General features: G+C 59.4%; 1 protein-coding gene across 1 annotated transcript in view; it reads left to right on the top strand.

The window, feature by feature from the left end:
* The first annotated feature begins 1,614 nt into the window (after positions 1-1,614).
* Positions 1,615-16,279, top strand: part of LOC140418153 (CCAAT/enhancer-binding protein epsilon-like) — a 135,032-nt gene continuing 120,367 nt past the window's right edge. The window contains exon 1 of the mRNA XM_072501571.1: positions 1,615-2,195. Within this exon, the coding sequence (XP_072357672.1) occupies positions 1,668-2,195 (528 nt within the window). The 5' untranslated portion in view covers positions 1,615-1,667. The remainder of the gene's footprint in view (positions 2,196-16,279) is intronic.

Raw genomic sequence — 16,279 nt, 5'->3', positions numbered from 1 at the left:
CTCTCTCTCTCTCTCTGTCTCTCTCTCTCTCTCTCTGTCTCACTCAATCTGTCACTCTCTCACTCTCTCTCAAGCTCTATCTCTCTCTTCCTGTCTCTCTCAATCTCTCTATCTCTCACGCTTTCTCTCTTTCTGCCTCTCTGTCTCCCCCTCTCTGTTTCTCTCTGTCTTTCTGTTTCTCTCTCTCTCTCTCTGTCTCTCTCTCTCTATCTCACTCTGTCTCTCCCTGTGTCCCTCTCTCTCTGTCTGTCTGTCTCTCGCTCTGTCTTTCTCCCCTCCCTCTCTGTCGATCTCTCACTCTCTGTCTCGCTCTCTCTGTCGGTCTCTCTTTCTGTCTATCTTTATCCCTTTCTCTCTCTCTCTGGGACAGACACCTTGCAATCAGAGTGGGGTGGAGTAATTGGGGAGCTCCAGGAAGGGGAGGGCTCGAGGTGACCTCGCTGGGTCTATAAGACGAGGAAAAGGCTGAGTTACCACTCAGATTTAGCTGCTCGCCCCTCAGCCTCCTCGATGCTGCCTCGCCTCACCCCCCTCGGCCACTCGGAGAAGCCCCCGAGATCGAGGAGCCCCTGAGGGCAGACTCCGCGGAACCCTCGCCCTCCCCACCTCGAGAGCGGGTGGCGAGGTGAAATCAGTGGCGAGGGAGGAGAAGGGGGGACGCACTGGAGGGAGAGAGAGGACGGAATGCGGCCTTGATGTAACGTTCGAACAGAATTCTCGTTCGGGCCAAACGTGCTGGCCCTTGCGCCACCCCACCCCACCCCCCCTCTCGCCCGTGACACGCTCTATCAGATACTCCGCTACGAGGAGGGAAGTTCGAGTAGGCTCCTGGGGCTAGGAGGTGTCGCAAGAGTGTTGGTGTGTGTGTGAGAGAGAGAGACCAGACAGACAGAGAGAGAGAGAGCGCGCGAAAGAGCGAGAGAAATAGAGACAGAGAGCGAGAGAGGGAGTGCGAGAGATCGAGGCGCAAAAGAGCGAGAGAAATAGAGACAGAGAGCGAGAGAGGGAGTGCGAGAGATCGAGACAGAATCAGAGAAATGTAGACAAAAAAGACACCGTTGTCTGGTCCCACAAGACGTTAGTTCCTTTTTCTCAGGGCTGGTCGACTGTGGGCAGTTGCCCAGCTCCATGTAAGGCACAGAGAGAGAGAGGGAGTGGGAGAGAGAGAGAGAGAGGAGAAAAAGAGGCGGAGAGCGAGGAAGGGAGAAAGAGTGAGAAAGGGCGACAGAGAAGAAGATTGAAAGAGAGGGACGGCGAGACAGGAAGGGACAAGCAGAGAGGGAGAGACGGAGAGAGGGAGTGCGTGAGAGAGAGAGGTGGAGACAGAGGCAGAGCGAGGGACAGACAGAGAGTGACGGAGAGAGAGAGAGAGACGCGGAGGTCGAGACAGAGGGGAGGTGGGGAGGGTCAGAGATCGAAAGAGAGATAGAGACAGGGAGGCGGGGAAAGGGAAAGAGTGAAGTAGGGAGGGGAAGAGAGGTAGAGGGGCGTTTGGATTCTGAGGTTGAATTTCACCTGGCCTGCGAGGACCCAACGCTCTATCTGAGAGACGGGGGGGGGAGAGGGAGGGAGAGAGAGAGACAGAGAGGTAGGAGAGAGAGAGAGAGAGGGAGAGTGAGATAGAGGCAGAGAGATAGAGGAGGGTAAGAGAGAGAGCGGCCTGCCCCATGTCTTCCCAGGGCCACCACCTGTACGACTGCGAGCGGCGCCCAGGCCCCGCCCCGTCCGGATACCCCTCGCGCCCGTCGCCGGGGGAGACGGGCGCCATCGACGACGGGGAGGCGTCCATTGATCTGGGGGCCTACGTCCTGGACGGGGGCGAGGAGTTCCTGAGCGACCTCTTCGCCAAGCACGAGCGGCTGAAGGCCGAGGGCCCGTCCTACCCGTACACCTACCACCACCACGGGGCGCCCCCTGCCCCCGCCACCCCCTACGGCTACCCGCCGCCCTCCCTCTACGGGGCGGACCGGAAGCTGGTGGGAGGTGGGGGGCGCCCGGCCTACGACCCGGGCCACTCCCAGGCCCCGGTCAAGGAGGAGCCCCGGGAGGCGATGGGGGCCGCCCAGCAACATCAGCGGGGGGGCGACCCCTTGACCTACGAACCCCTCCACTACCAGGTGGCACACTGCGGGCAGACCAGCATGCACCTGGCCCCTGGACTGATGTCAACAGTGCCGCCCGTCCGAATCTACAAGGTAAGGGATCGGGCGTCTCCGTGGGACACGGGTGGGGGTGAGGGAATCATCCCAGTGATGCGTCAGGCGCCGGAGTTTAGAGGCGGAAAGAGGCGACTCCCTCAGTAGTCAGCAGGGCAGCACGGTGGCACAATGGTGAGCACAGTTGTTTCACAGCGCCAGGGTCCCAGGTTCGATTCCCCGCTGGGTCACTCTCTGTGCGGAGTCTGCACGTCCTCCCCCGTGTCTGCGTGGGTTTCCTCCGGGTGCTCCGGTTTCCTCCCACAGTCCAAAGATGTGCAGGCTAGGTGGATTGGCCATAATAAATTGCCCTTAGTGTCCAAAAAGGTCAGGAGGGGTTATTGGGTTAAGGGGATAGGGTGGAAGTGAGGGCTTAAGTGGGCCGGCGCAGACTCGATGGGCCGAATGGCCTCCTTCTGCACTGTTTGTTCTATGACTTGATTGATCCTGAATCGACGTCAACAGGTCGAATATAGATCTTTGCCCAAAGATGGGTAGGTTTTGGGATTAGGGGGCCGCACTGTCAGAGGGTCAGTACTGAGGGAGTGCAGCACTGTCAGTGTATCAGTACTGAGGGAGTGCCGCACTGTCAGAGGGTCAGTACTGAGGGAGTGCCGCACTGTCAGTGTATCAGTACTGAGGGAGTGCCGCACTGTCAGAGGGTCAGTACTGGGGGAGCAACGCACTGTCAGAGGGTCAGTTCTGAGGGAGTGCCGCACTGTCAGAGGGTCAGTACTGAGGGAGTGCTGCACTGTCAGAGGCTCAGTACTGAGCGAGTGCTGCACTGTCAGAGGGTGAGTACTGAGGGAGCGCTGCACTGTCAGAGGGTCAGTACTGAGGGAGTGCTGCACTGCCAGAGGGTCAGTAGTGAGGGAGTGTCGCACTGTCAGAGGGTCAGTACTGAGGGAGTGCTGCACTGTCAGAGGGTCAGTACTGAGGGAGCACCGCACTGTCAGAGGGTCAGTACTGAGGGAGCGCCGCACTGTCAGAGGGTCAGTAGTGAGGGAGTGCCGCACTGTCAGAGGGTCAGTACTGAGGGAGTGCCGCACTGTCAGAGGGTCAGTACTGAGGGAGCGCCGCACTGTCAGAGGGTCAGTACTGAGGGAGTGCCGCACTGTCAGTGTATCAGTACTGAGGGAGTGCCGCACTGTCAGAGGGTCAGTACTGAGGGAGTGCCGCACTGTCAGTGTATCAGTACTGAGGGAGTGCCGCACTGTCAGAGGGTCAGTACTGGGGGAGCAACGCACTGTCAGAGGGTCAGTTCTGAGGGAGTGCCGCACTGTCAGAGGGTCAGTACTGAGGGAGTGCTGCACTGTCAGAGGGTCAGTACTGAGCGAGTGCTGCACTGTCAGAGGGTCAGTACTGAGGGAGCGCTGCACTGTCAGTAGGTCAGTACTGAGGGAGCGCTGCACTGTCAGAGGGTCAGTACTGAGGGAGCTCCGCACTGACAGAGGGTCAGTACTGAAGGAGTTCCGCACTGTCAAAGGGTCAGTACTGAGGGAGAGCCGCACTGCCAGAGGGTCAGTAGTGAGGGAGTGTCGCACTGTCAGAGGGTCAGTCCTGAGGGAGTGCCGCACTGTCAGAGGGTCAGTACTGAGGGAGCGCCGCACTGACAGAGGGTCAGTACTGAAGGAGTTCCGCACTGTCAAAGGGTCAGTACTGAGGGAGAGCCGCACTGCCAGAGGGTCAGTAGTGAGGGAGTGTCGCACTGTCAGAGGGTCAGTCCTGAGGGAGTGCCGCACTGTCAGAGGGTCAGTACTGAGGGAGCGCCGCACTGTCAGAGGGTCAGTCCTGAGGGAGTGCCGCACTGTCAGAGGGTCAGTACTGAGGGAGCGCCGCACTGTCAGAGGGTCAGTACTGAGGGAGTGCCGCACTGTCAGAGGGTCAGTACTGAGGGAGCGCCGCACTGTCAGAGGGTGAGTACTGAGGGAGCGCCGCACTGTCAGAGGGTCAGTACTTAGGGGGCGCCGCACTGTCAGTGGGTCAGTACTGAGGGAGCACCGCACTGTCAGAGGGTCAGTACTGAGGGAATGCTGCACTGTCAGAGGGTCAGTACTGAGGGAGTGCCGCACTATCAGAGGGTCAGTACTGTGGGAGTGCCGCACTGTGAGAGCGTCAGTACTGAGGGAGCGCAGCACTGTCAGAGGGACAGTACTGAGGAGTGCCGCACTGTCAGAGTGTCAGTACTGTGGCAGTGCCACATTATCAGAGGGTCAGTACTGAGGGAGTGCCGCACTGTCAGAGGATCAGTAATGTGGGAGTGCCGCACTGACAGAGGGTCAGTACAGAGTGAGCGCCACCCTGTCAGAGGGTCAGTACTGAGGGAGTGCCGCACTGTCAGAGGCTCAGTACTGTGGGACTGCCGCACTGTCAGAGGGTCAGTACTGAGGGAGCGCTGCACTGTCAGAGGGTCAGTACTGAGGGAGTGCCGCACTGTCAGAGGGTCAGTAATGTGGGAGTGCCGCGCTGTCAGAGGGTCAGTACTGTGGGAGTGCCGCGCTGTCAGAGGGTCAGTACTGAGGGAGCGCCGCACTGTCAGAGGGTCAGTACTGAGGGAGTGCCGCACTGTCAGAGGGTCAGTACTGAGGGAGCGCCGCACTGACAGAGGGTCAGTACAGAGTGAGCGCAACCCTGTCAGAGGGTCAGTACTGAGGGAGTGCCGCACTGTCAGAGGGTCAGTAATGTGGGAGTGCCGCACTGACAGAGGGTCAGTACTGTGGGAGTGCCGCACTGTCAGAGGGTCAGTACTGAGGGAGCGCCGCACTGACAGAGGGTCAGTACAGAGTGAGCGCCGCACTGTCAGAGGGTCAGTACTGAGGGAGTGCCGCACTGTCAGAGGGTCAGTACTGAGGGAGTGCCGCGCTGTCAGAGGTTCAGTACTGAGGGAGCGCCGCACTGACAGAGGGTCAGTACAGAGTGAGCGCCGCACTGTCAGAGGGTCAGTACTGAGGGAGTGCCGCACTGTCAGAGGGTCAGTACAGAGTGAGCGCCGCACTGTCAGAGGGTCAGTACTGAGGGAGTGCCGCACTGTCAGAGGGTCAGTACTGAGGGAGCGCAGCACTGTCAGAGGGTCAGTACTGAGGGGGCGCCGCACTGTCAGAGTGTCAGTACTGAGGGAGTGCTGCTCTGTCAGAGGGTCAGTACTGAGGGAGTGCCGCACTGTCAGAGGGTCAGTACTGAGGGAGTGCTGCACTGTCAGAGGGTCAGTACTGAGGGAGTGCTGCACTGTCAGAGGGTCAGTACTGAGGGAGTGCCGCCCTGTCAGAGGGTCAGTACTGAGGGATTGCCGCACTGTCAGAGGGTCAGTACTGAGGGAGTGCCGCACTGTCCGAGGGTCAGTACTGAGGGATTGCTGCACTGTCAGAGGGTCAGTACTGAGGGAGCGCCGCACTGTCAGAGGGTCAGTACTGAGGGAGCGCCGCACTGTCAGAGGGTCAGTACTGAGGGAGTGCTGCACTGTCAGAGGGTCAGTACTGAGGGAACACCGCACTGTCAGAGGGACAGTACTGAGGGAGTGCTGCACAGTAAGAGGGTCAGTACTGAGGGAGTGCCGCACTGTCAGAGGGTCAGTACTGAGGGAGTGCCGCACTGTCAGAGGGACAGTACTGAGAGGGTGCTGCACAGTCAGAGGGTCAGTACTGAGGGAGTGCCGCACTGTCAGAGGGTCAGTACTGAGGGAGTGCCGCACTGTCAGAGGGTCAGTACTGAGGGAGTGCCGCACTGTCAGAGGGTCAGTACTGAGGGAGTGCCGCACTGTCAGAGGGTCAGTACTGGGGGAGCAACGCACTGTCAGAGGGTCAGTTCTGAGGGAGTGCCGCACTGTCAGAGGGTCAGTACTGAGGGAGTGCTGCACTGTCAGAGGCTCAGTACTGAGCGAGTGCTGCACTGTCAGAGGGTGAGTACTGAGGGAGCGCTGCACTGTCAGAGGGTCAGTACTGAGGGAGTGCTGCACTGCCAGAGGGTCAGTAGTGAGGGAGTGTCGCACTGTCAGAGGGTCAGTACTGAGGGAGTGCTGCACTGTCAGAGGGTCAGTACTGAGGGAGCACCGCACTGTCAGAGGGTCAGTACTGAGGGAGCGCCGCACTGTCAGAGGGTCAGTAGTGAGGGAGTGCCGCACTGTCAGAGGGTCAGTACTGAGGGAGTGCCGCACTGTCAGAGGGTCAGTACTGAGGGAGCGCCGCACTGTCAGAGGGTCAGTACTAAGGGAGTGCCGCACTGTCAGTGTATCAGTACTGAGGGAGTGCCGCACTGTCAGAGGGTCAGTACTGAGGGAGTGCCGCACTGTCAGTGTATCAGTACTGAGGGAGTGCCGCGCTGTCAGAGGGTCAGTACTGGGGGAGCAACGCACTGTCAGAGGGTCAGTTCTGAGGGAGTGCCGCACTGTCAGAGGGTCAGTACTGAGGGAGTGCTGCACTGTCAGAGGGTCAGTACTGAGCGAGTGCTGCACTGTCAGAGGGTCAGTACTGAGGGAGCGCTGCACTGTCACTAGGTCAGTACTGAGGGAGCGCTGCACTGTCAGAGGGTCAGTACTGAGGGAGCTCCGCACTGTCAGTGGGTCAGTACTGAGGGAGTGCTGCACTGTCAGAGGGTCAGTACTGAGGGAGCGCCGCACTGTCAGAGGGTCAGTACTGAAGGAGTTCCGCACTGTCAAAGGGTCAGTACTGAGGGAGAGCCGCACTGCCAGAGGGTCAGTAGTGAGGGAGTGTCGCACTGTCAGAGGGTCAGTCCTGAGGGAGTGCCGCACTGTCAGAGGGTCAGTACTGAGGGAGCGCCGCACTGTCAGAGGGTCAGTCCTGAGGGAGTGCCGCACTGTCAGAGGGTCAGTACTGAGGGAGCGCCGCACTGTCAGAGGGTCAGTACTGAGGGAGTGCCGCACTGTCAGAGGGTCAGTACTGAGGGAGCGCCGCACTGTCAGAGGGTGAGTACTGAGGGAGCGCCGCACTGTCAGAGGGTCAGTACTTAGGGGGCGCCGCACTGTCAGTGGGTCAGTACTGAGGGAGCACCGCACTGTCAGAGGGTCAGTACTGAGGGAGTGCTGCACTGTCAGAGGGTCAGTACTGAGGGAGTGCCGCACTATCAGAGGGTCAGTACTGTGGGAGTGCCGCACTGTGAGAGCGTCAGTACTGAGGGAGCGCAGCACTGTCAGAGGGACAGTACTGAGGAGTGCCGCACTGTCAGAGTGTCAGTACTGTGGCAGTGCCACATTGTCAGAGGGTCAGTACTGATGGAGTGCCGCACTGTCAGAGTGTCAGTACTGTGGCAGTGCCACATTATCAGAGGGTCAGTACTGAGGGAATTCCGCACTGACAGAGGGTCAGTTCTGAGGGAGTACCACATTGTCAGAGGGTCAGTACTGAGGGAGTGCTGCACTGTCAGAGGGTCAGTACTGAGGGAGTGCCGCACTGTCAGAGGATCAGTAATGTGGGAGTGCCGCACTGACAGAGGGTCAGTACAGAGTGAGCGCCACCCTGTCAGAGGGTCAGTACTGAGGGAGTGCCGCACTGTCAGAGGCTCAGTACTGTGGGACTGCCGCACTGTCAGAGGGTCAGTACTGAGGGAGCGCTGCACTATCAGAGGGTCAGTACTGAGGGAGTGCCGCACTGTCAGAGGGTCAGTAATGTGGGAGTGCCGCGCTGTCAGAGGGTCAGTACTGTGGGAGTGCCGCGCTGTCAGAGGGTCAGTACTGAGGGAGCGCCGCACTGACAGAGGGTCAGTACAGAGTGAGCGCAACCCTGTCAGAGGGTCAGTACTGAGGGAGTGCCGCACTGTCAGAGGGTCAGTAATGTGGGAGTGCCGCACTGACAGAGGGTCAGTACTGTGGGAGTGCCGCACTGTCAGAGGGTCAGTACTGAGGGAGCGCCGCACTGACAGAGGGTCAGTACAGAGTGAGCGCCGCACTGTCAGAGGGTCAGTACTGAGGGAGTGCCGCACTGTCAGAGGGTCAGTACTGAGGGAGTGCCGCGCTGTCAGAGGGTCAGTACTGAGGGAGCGCCGCACTGACAGAGGGTCAGTACAGAGTGAGCGCCGCACTGTCAGAGGGTCAGTACTGAGGGAGTGCCGCACTGTCAGAGGGTCAGTACAGAGTGAGCGCCGCACTGTCAGAGGGTCAGTACTGAGGGAGTGCCGCACTGTCAGAGGGTCAGTACTGAGGGAGCGCCGCACTGTCAGAGGGTCAGTACTGAGGGAGTGCTGCACTGTCAGAGGGTCAGTACTGAGGGAGTGCTGCACTGTCAGAGGGTCAGTACTGAGGGAGTGCCGCCCTGTCAGAGGGTCAGTACTGAGGGATTGCCGCACTGTCAGAGGGTCAGTACTGAGGGAGTGCCGCACTGTCCGAGCGTCAGTACTGAGGGATTGCTGCACTGTCAGAGGGTCAGTACTGAGGGAGCGCCGCACTGTCAGAGGGTCAGTACTGAGGGAGCGCCGCACTGTCAGAGGGTCAGTACTGAGGGAGTGCTGCACTGTCAGAGGGTCAGTACTGAGGGAACACCGCACTGTCAGAGGGACAGTACTGAGGGAGTGCTGCACTGTCAGAGGGTCAGTACTGAGGGAGTGCCGCACTGTCAGAGGGACAGTACTGAGAGGGTGCTGCACAGTCAGAGGGTCAGTACTGAGGGAGTGCCGCACTGTCAGAGGGTCAGTACTGAGGGAGTGCCGCACTGTCAGAGGGTCAGTACTGAGGGAGTGCTGCACTGTCAGAGGGTCAGTACTGAGGGAACGCCGCACTGTCAAAGGGTCAGTACTGAGGGAGCGCTGCACTGTCAGAGGGTCAGTACTGAGGGAGTGCTGCACTGTCAGAGGGTAAGTACTGAGGGAGCACCGCACTGTCAGAGGGTCAGTACTGAGGGAGCGCCGCACTGTCAGAGGGTCAGTACTGAATGATTGCTGCACTGTCAGAGGGTCAGTACTGAGGGAGCGTCGCTCTGTCAGAGGGTCCCTACTGAGGGAGTACCGGACTGTCAGAGGTCAGTACTGAGGGAGTGCTGCACTGTCAGAGGGACAGTACTGAGGGAGTGCTGCACTGTCAAAGGGTCAGTACTGAGGGAGCGCCGCACTGTCAGAGGGTCAGAACTGAGGGAGTGCTGCACTGTCAGAGGGTAAGTACTGAGGGAGCACCGCACTGTCAGAGGGTCAGTACTGAGGGAGCGCCGCACTGTCAGAGGGTCAGTACTGAGGGAGTGCTGCATTGTCAGAGAGTCAGTACTGAGGGAGCGCCGCACTGTCAGAGGGTCAGTACTGAGGGAGTGCCGCACTGTCAGAGGGGCTGTACTGAGGGAGCGCCGCACTGTCAGAGGGTCAGTACTGAGGGAGCGCCGCACTGTCAGAGGGTCAGTACTGAGGGAGTGCCGCACTGTCAGAGGGGCTGTACTGAGGGAGTGCCGCACTGTCAGAGGGTCAGTACTGAGGGAGTGCCGCACTGTCAGAGGGTCAGGACTGAGGGAGCGCCACACTGTCAGAGGGTCAGTACTGAGGGTCTGTTGCACTGTCAGAAGGTCAGTACAGAATGATTGCTGCACTGTCAGAGGGTCAGTACTGAGGGAGCGTCGCTCTGTCAGAGGGTCCCTACTGAGGGAGTACCGGACTGTCAGAGGGTCAGTACCAAGCGAGCTCCGCACTGTCAGAGGGTAAGTACTGAGGGAGTGCCGCACTGTCCGAGGGTCATTACTGAGGGAGTGCCGCACTGTCAAAGGGTCAGTACTGAGGGAGTGCCACATTGTCAGAGGGTCAGTACTGAGGGGGTGCCGCACTTTCGGAGGGTTAGTACTGAGGGAGTGCCGCACTGTCAGAGGGTCAGTACTGAGGGAGCGGCGCACTGTCAGAGGGTTAGTACTGAGGTAGCGCCGCACTGTCAGAGTGTCAGTACTGAAGGAATGCCGCACTGTAAGAGGGTCAGTACTGAAGGAGTGCTTCAATGTCAGAGGGTCAGTACGGAGGGGATACAGCACTGTCAGAGGGTCAGTACTGAGGCAGTGCCGCACTGTCAAAGGGTCAGTACTGAGAGAGTGCCGCACTGTCAGAGGGTCAGTACTTAGGGAGCCCTGCACTGACAGAGCAGTAGTTCTGTGGGAGCGCCGCACTGTCAGAGGGTCAGTACTGAGGGAGAGCCGCACTGTCAGAGGGTCAGTACATAGGGAGCCCTGCACTGTCAGCGCAGTAGTTCTGTGGGAGCGCCGCACTGTCAGAGGGTCAGTACTGAAGGAGCGCTGCACTGGAAGATGGCCTGTACTGAGGGAGTGCCGCACTGTCAGAGGGTCAGTACTTGGGGTGCCCAGCACTGTCAGAGGGTCAGTACTGAGGGAGTGCCGCACTGTCAGAGGGTCAGTACTGAGGGAGTGCCGCAATGTCAGCGGGTCAGTACGGAGGGGGTGCCGCACTGTCAGATGGTCAGTACTGAGGCACTGCCGCACTTTCAGAGGGTCAGTACTGAGGGAGTGCCGCACTGACAGAGTGTCAGCACTGAGGGAGTTCCGCACTGTCAAAGGGTCAGTACTGAGAGAGAGCCGCACTGTCAGAGGGTCAGTACTGAGGGAGTACCGCACTGTCAGAGGGTCAGTACTGAGGAAGTGCCGCACTGTCAGAGGGTCAGTACTGAGGGAGTGCCGCACTGTCAGAGGGTCAGTACTGAGGAAGTGCCGCACTGTCAGAGGGTCAGTACTGAGGGCGCGCCGCACTGTCAGAGGGTCAGTACTGTGGGAACGCCGAACTGTCAGAGGGTCAGTACTGAGGGAGCGCCGCTCTGTCAGAGGGTCAGTAGTGAGGGCGTGCCTCACTGTCAGAGGGTCAGTACTGAGGGAGTGCCGTACTGTCAGAGGGTCAGTACTGAGGGAGCTCCGCACTGTCAGAGGGTCAGTACTGAGGGAGCGCCGCACTGTCAGAAGGTCAGTACTGAGGGAGTGCCGCACTGTCAGAGGGTCAGTACTGAGGGAGCGCAGCACTGTCAGAGGGACAGTACTGAGGAGTGCCGCACTGTCAGAGTGTCAGTACTGTGGCAGTGCCACATTGTCAGAGGGTCAGTACTGATGGAGTGCCGCACTGTCAGAGTGTCAGTACTGTGGCAGTGCCACATTATCAGAGGGTCAGTACTGAGGGAATTCCGCACTGACAGAGGGTCAGTTCTGAGGGAGTACCACATTGTCAGAGGGTCAGTAATGAGGGAGTGCCGCACTGTCAGAGGATCAGTAATGTGGGAGTGCCGCACTGACAGAGGGTCAGTACAGAGTGAGCGCCACCCTGTCAGAGGGTCAGTACTGAGGGAGTGCCGCACTGTCAGAGGCTCAGTACTGTGGGACTGCCGCACTGTCAGAGGGTCAGTACTGAGGGAGCGCTGCACTGTCAGAGGGTCAGTACTGAGGGAGTGCCGCACTGTCAGAGGGTCAGTAATGTGGGAGTGCCGCGCTGTCAGAGGGTCAGTACTGTGGGAGTGCCGCGCTGTCAGAGGGTCAGTACTGAGGGAGCGCCGCACTGACAGAGGGTCAGTACAGAGTGAGCGCAACCCTGTCAGAGGGTCAGTACTGAGGGAGTGCCGCACTGTCAGAGGGTCAGTAATGTGGGAGTGCCGCACTGACAGAGGGTCAGTACTGTGGGAGTGCCGCACTGTCAGAGGGTCAGTACTGAGGGAGCGCCGCACTGACAGAGGGTCAGTACAGAGTGAGCGCCGCACTGTCAGAGGGTCAGTACTGAGGGAGTGCCGCACTGTCAGAGGGTCAGTACTGAGGGAGTGCCGCGCTGTCAGAGGGTCAGTACTGAGGGAGCGCCGCACTGACAGAGGGTCAGTACAGAGTGAGCGCCGCACTGTCAGAGGGTCAGTACTGAGGGAGTGCCGCACTGTCAGAGGGTCAGTACAGAGTGAGCGCCGCACTGTCAGAGGGTCAGTACTGAGGGAGTGCCGCACTGTCAGAGGGTCAGTACTGAGGGAGCGCAGCACTGTCAGAGGGTCAGTACTGAGGGGGCGCCGCACTGTCAGAGTGTCAGTACTGAGGGAGTGCTGCTCTGTCAGAGGGTCAGTACTGAGGGAGTGCCGCACTGTCAGAGGGTCAGTACTGAGGGAGTGCTGCACTGTCAGAGGGTCAGTACTGAGGGAGTGCTGCACTGTCAGAGGGTCAGTACTGAGGGAGTACCGCCCTGTCAGAGGGTCAGTACTGAGGGATTGCCGCACTGTCAGAGGGTCAGTACTGAGGGAGTGCCGCACTGTCCGAGGGTCAGTACTGAGGGATTGCTGCACTGTCAGAGGGTCAGTACTGAGGGAGCGCCGCACTGTCAGAGGGTCAGTACTGAGGGAGCGCCGCACTGTCAGAGGGTCAGTACTGAGGGAGTGCTGCACTGTCAGAGGGTCAGTACTGAGGGAACACCGCACTGTCAGAGGGACAGTACTGAGGGAGTGCTGCACTGTCAGAGGGTCAGTACAAAGGGAGTGCTGCACAGTAAGAGGGTCAGTACTGAGGGAGTGCCGCACTGTCAGAGGGTCAGTACTGAGGGAGTGCCGCACTGTCAGAGGGACAGTACTGAGAGGGTGCTGCACAGTCAGAGGGTCAGTACTGAGGGAGTGCCGCACTGTCAGAGGGTCAGTACTGAGGGAGTGCCGCACTGTCAGAGGGTCAGTACTGAGGGAACGCCGCACTGTCAAAGGGTCAGTACTGAGGGAGCGCTGCACTGTCAGAGGGTCAGTACTGAGGGAGTGCTGCACTGTCAGAGGGTAAGTACTGAGGGAGCACCGCACTGTCAGAGGGTCAGTACTGAGGGAGCGCCGCACTGTCAGAGGGTCAGTACTGAATGATTGCTGCACTGTCAGAGGGTCAGTACTGAGGGAGCGTCGCTCTGTCAGAGGGTCCCTACTGAGGGAGTACCGGACTGTCAGAGGTCAGTACTGAGGGAGTGCTGCACTGTCAGAGGGACAGTACTGAGGGAGTGCTGCACTGTCAAAGGGTCAGTACTGAGGGAGCGCCGCACTGTCAGAGGGTGAGTACTGAGGGAGTGCTGCACTGTCAGAGGGTCAGTACTGAGGGAGCGTCGCTCTTTCAGAGGGTCCCTACTGAGGGAGTACCGGACTGTCAGAGGTCAGTACTGAGGGAGTGCTGCACTGTCAGAGGGACAGTACTGAGGGAGTGCTGCACTGTCAAAGGGTCAGTACTGAGGGAGCGCCGCACTGTCAGAGGGTCAGTACTGAGGGAGCGCCGCACTGTCAGAGGGTCAGTACTGAGGGAGTGCTGCACTGTCAGAGGGTAAGTACTGAGGGAGCACCGCACTGTCAGAGGGTCAGTACTGAGGGAGCGCCGCACTGTCAGAGGGTCAGTACTGAGGGAGTGCTGCATTGTCAGAGAGTCAGTACTGAGGGAGCGCCGCACTGTCAGAGGGTCAGTACTGAGGGAGTGCCGCACTGTCAGAGGGGCTGTACTGAGGGAGCGCCGCACTGTCAGAGGGTCAGTACTGAGGGAGCGCCGCACTGTCAGAGGGTCAGTACTGAGGGAGTGCCGCACTGTCAGAGGGGCTGTACTGATGGAGTGCCGCACTGTCAGAGGGTCAGTACTGAGGGAGTGCCGCACTGTCAGAGGGTCAGGACTGAGGGAGCGCCACACTGTCAGAGGGTCAGTACTGAGGGTCTGTTGCACTGTCAGAAGGTCAGTACAGAATGATTGCTGCACTGTCAGAGGGTCAGTACTGAGGGAGCGTCGCTCTGTCAGAGGGTCCCTACTGAGGGAGTACCGGACTGTCAGAGGGTCAGTACCAAGCGAGCTCCGCACTGTCAGAGGGTAAGTACTGAGGGAGTGCCGCACTGTCCGAGGGTCATTACTGAGGGAGTGCCGCACTGTCAAAGGGTCAGTACTGAGGGAGTGCCACATTGTCAGAGGGTCAGTACTGAGGGGGTGCCGCACTTTCGGAGGGTTAGTACTGAGGGAGTGCCGCACTGTCAGAGGGTCAGTACTGAGGGAGCGGCGCACTGTCAGAGGGTTAGTACTGAGGTAGCGCCGCACTGTCAGAGTGTCAGTACTGAAGGAATGCCGCACTGTAAGAGGGTCAGTACTGAAGGAGTGCTTCAATGTCAGAGGGTCAGTACGGAGGGGATACAGCACTGTCAGAGGGTCAGTACTGAGGCAGTGCCGCACTGTCAAAGGGTCAGTACTGAGAGAGTGCCGCACTGTCAGAGGGTCAGTACTTAGGGAGCCCTGCACTGACAGAGCAGTAGTTCTGTGGGAGCGCCGCACTGTCAGAGGGTCAGTACTGAGGGAGAGCCGCACTGTCAGAGGGTCAGTACATAGGGAGCCCTGCACTGTCAGCGCAGTAGTTCTGTGGGAGCGCCGCACTGTCAGAGGGTCAGTACTGAAGGAGCGCTGCACTGGAAGATGGCCTGTACTGAGGGAGTGCCGCACTGTCAGAGGGTCAGTACTTGGGGTGCCCAGCACTGTCAGAGGGTCAGTACTGAGGGAGTGCCGCACTGTCAGAGGGTCAGTACTGAGGGAGTGCCGCAATGTCAGCGGGTCAGTACGGAGGGGGTGCCGCACTGTCAGATGGTCAGTACTGAGGCACTGCCGCACTTTCAGAGGGTCAGTACTGAGGGAGTGCCGCACTGACAGAGTGTCAGCACTGAGGGAGTTCCGCACTGTCAAAGGGTCAGTACTGAGGGAGAGCCGCACTGTCAGAGGGTCAGTACTGAGGGAGTAACGCACTGTCAGAGGGTCAGTACTGAGGAAGTGCCGCACTGTCAGAGGGTCAGTACTGAGGGAGTGCCGCACTGTCAGAGGGTCAGTACTGAGGAAGTGCCGCACTGTCAGAGGGTCAGTACTGAGGGCGCGCCGCACTGTCAGAGGGTCAGTACTGTGGGAACGCCGAACTGTCAGAGGGTCAGTACTGAGGGAGCGCCGCTCTGTCAGAGGGTCAGTAGTGAGGGCGTGCCTCACTGTCAGAGGGTCAGTACTGAGGGAGTGCCGTACTGTCAGAGGGTCAGTACTGAGGGAGCTCCGCACTGTCAGAGGGTCAGTACTGAGGGAGCGCCGCACTGTCAGAAGGTCAGTACTGAGGGAGTGCCGCACTGTCAGAGGGTCAGTACTGAGGGAGTGCTGCACTGTCAGAGAGTCAGTACTGAGGGAGTACCTCACTGTCAGAGGGTCAGTACTGAGGGAGCGCCGCACTGTCCGAGGGTCAGTACTGATGGAGTGCCGCACTGTCAGAGGGTCAGTACCAAGCGAGCTCCGCACTGTCAGAGGGTCAGTACTGAGGGAGTGCCGCACTGTCCGAGGGTCATTACTGAGGGATTGCTGCACTGTCAGAGGGTCAGTACTGAGGGAGTGCCGCACTGTCAGAGGGTCAGTACTGAGGGAGTGCCGCACTATCAGAGGGTCAGTACTGAGGGCGTGCTGCACTGTCAGAGGGTCAGTACTGAGGGAGTACCGCACTGTCAGAGGGTCAGTACTGAGGGAGCGCCGCACTGTCAGAGGGTCAGTACTGAGGGAGTGCTGCACTGTCAGAGAGTCAGTACTGAGGGAGTGCCGCACTGTCAGAGGGTCAGTACTGTGGGAGCGCCGCACTGCCGGAGTGCCAGTACTGAGGGAGCACCGCACTGTCAGAGGGTCAGTACTGAGGGAGCGCCGCACTGTCAGAGGGTCAGTACTGAGGGAGTGCTGCACTGTCAGAGGGTCAGTACTGAGGGAGTGCTGCACTGTCAGAGGGTCAGTACTGAGGGAGTGCTGCACTGTCAGAGGGTCAGTACATAGGGAGTGCAGCACTGTCAGAGGGTCAGTATTGAGGGAGTGCCGCACTGTGAGAGGGTCAGTACTGAGGGAGTGCTGCACTGTCAGAGGGCCAGTACTGAGGGAGTGCTGCACTGTCAGAGGGTCAGCACTGAGGGAGTGCCGCACTGTCAGAGGGTCAGTACTGAGGGAGTGACGCACTGTCAGAGGTGCAGTACTGAAGGAGCACTGCACTGTAAGAGGGCCAGTACTGAGGGAGTGCCGCACTGTCAGAGAGTCAGTACTTAGGGAGCCCTGCACTGACAGAGCAGTAGTTCTGTGGGAGCGCCGCACTGTCAGAGGGTCAGTACTGAGGGAGTGCCGCACTGTCAGAGGTGCAGTACTGAAGGAGCACTGCACTGTAAG

This window comes from Scyliorhinus torazame, chromosome 5, assembly GCF_047496885.1.
Source record: "Scyliorhinus torazame isolate Kashiwa2021f chromosome 5, sScyTor2.1, whole genome shotgun sequence".
Taxonomy (NCBI): Eukaryota; Metazoa; Chordata; class Chondrichthyes; order Carcharhiniformes; family Scyliorhinidae; genus Scyliorhinus; species Scyliorhinus torazame.
The sequence above is the reverse complement of the archived record's forward strand: the minus strand, read 5'-3'. Positions and strand labels throughout refer to the sequence as shown.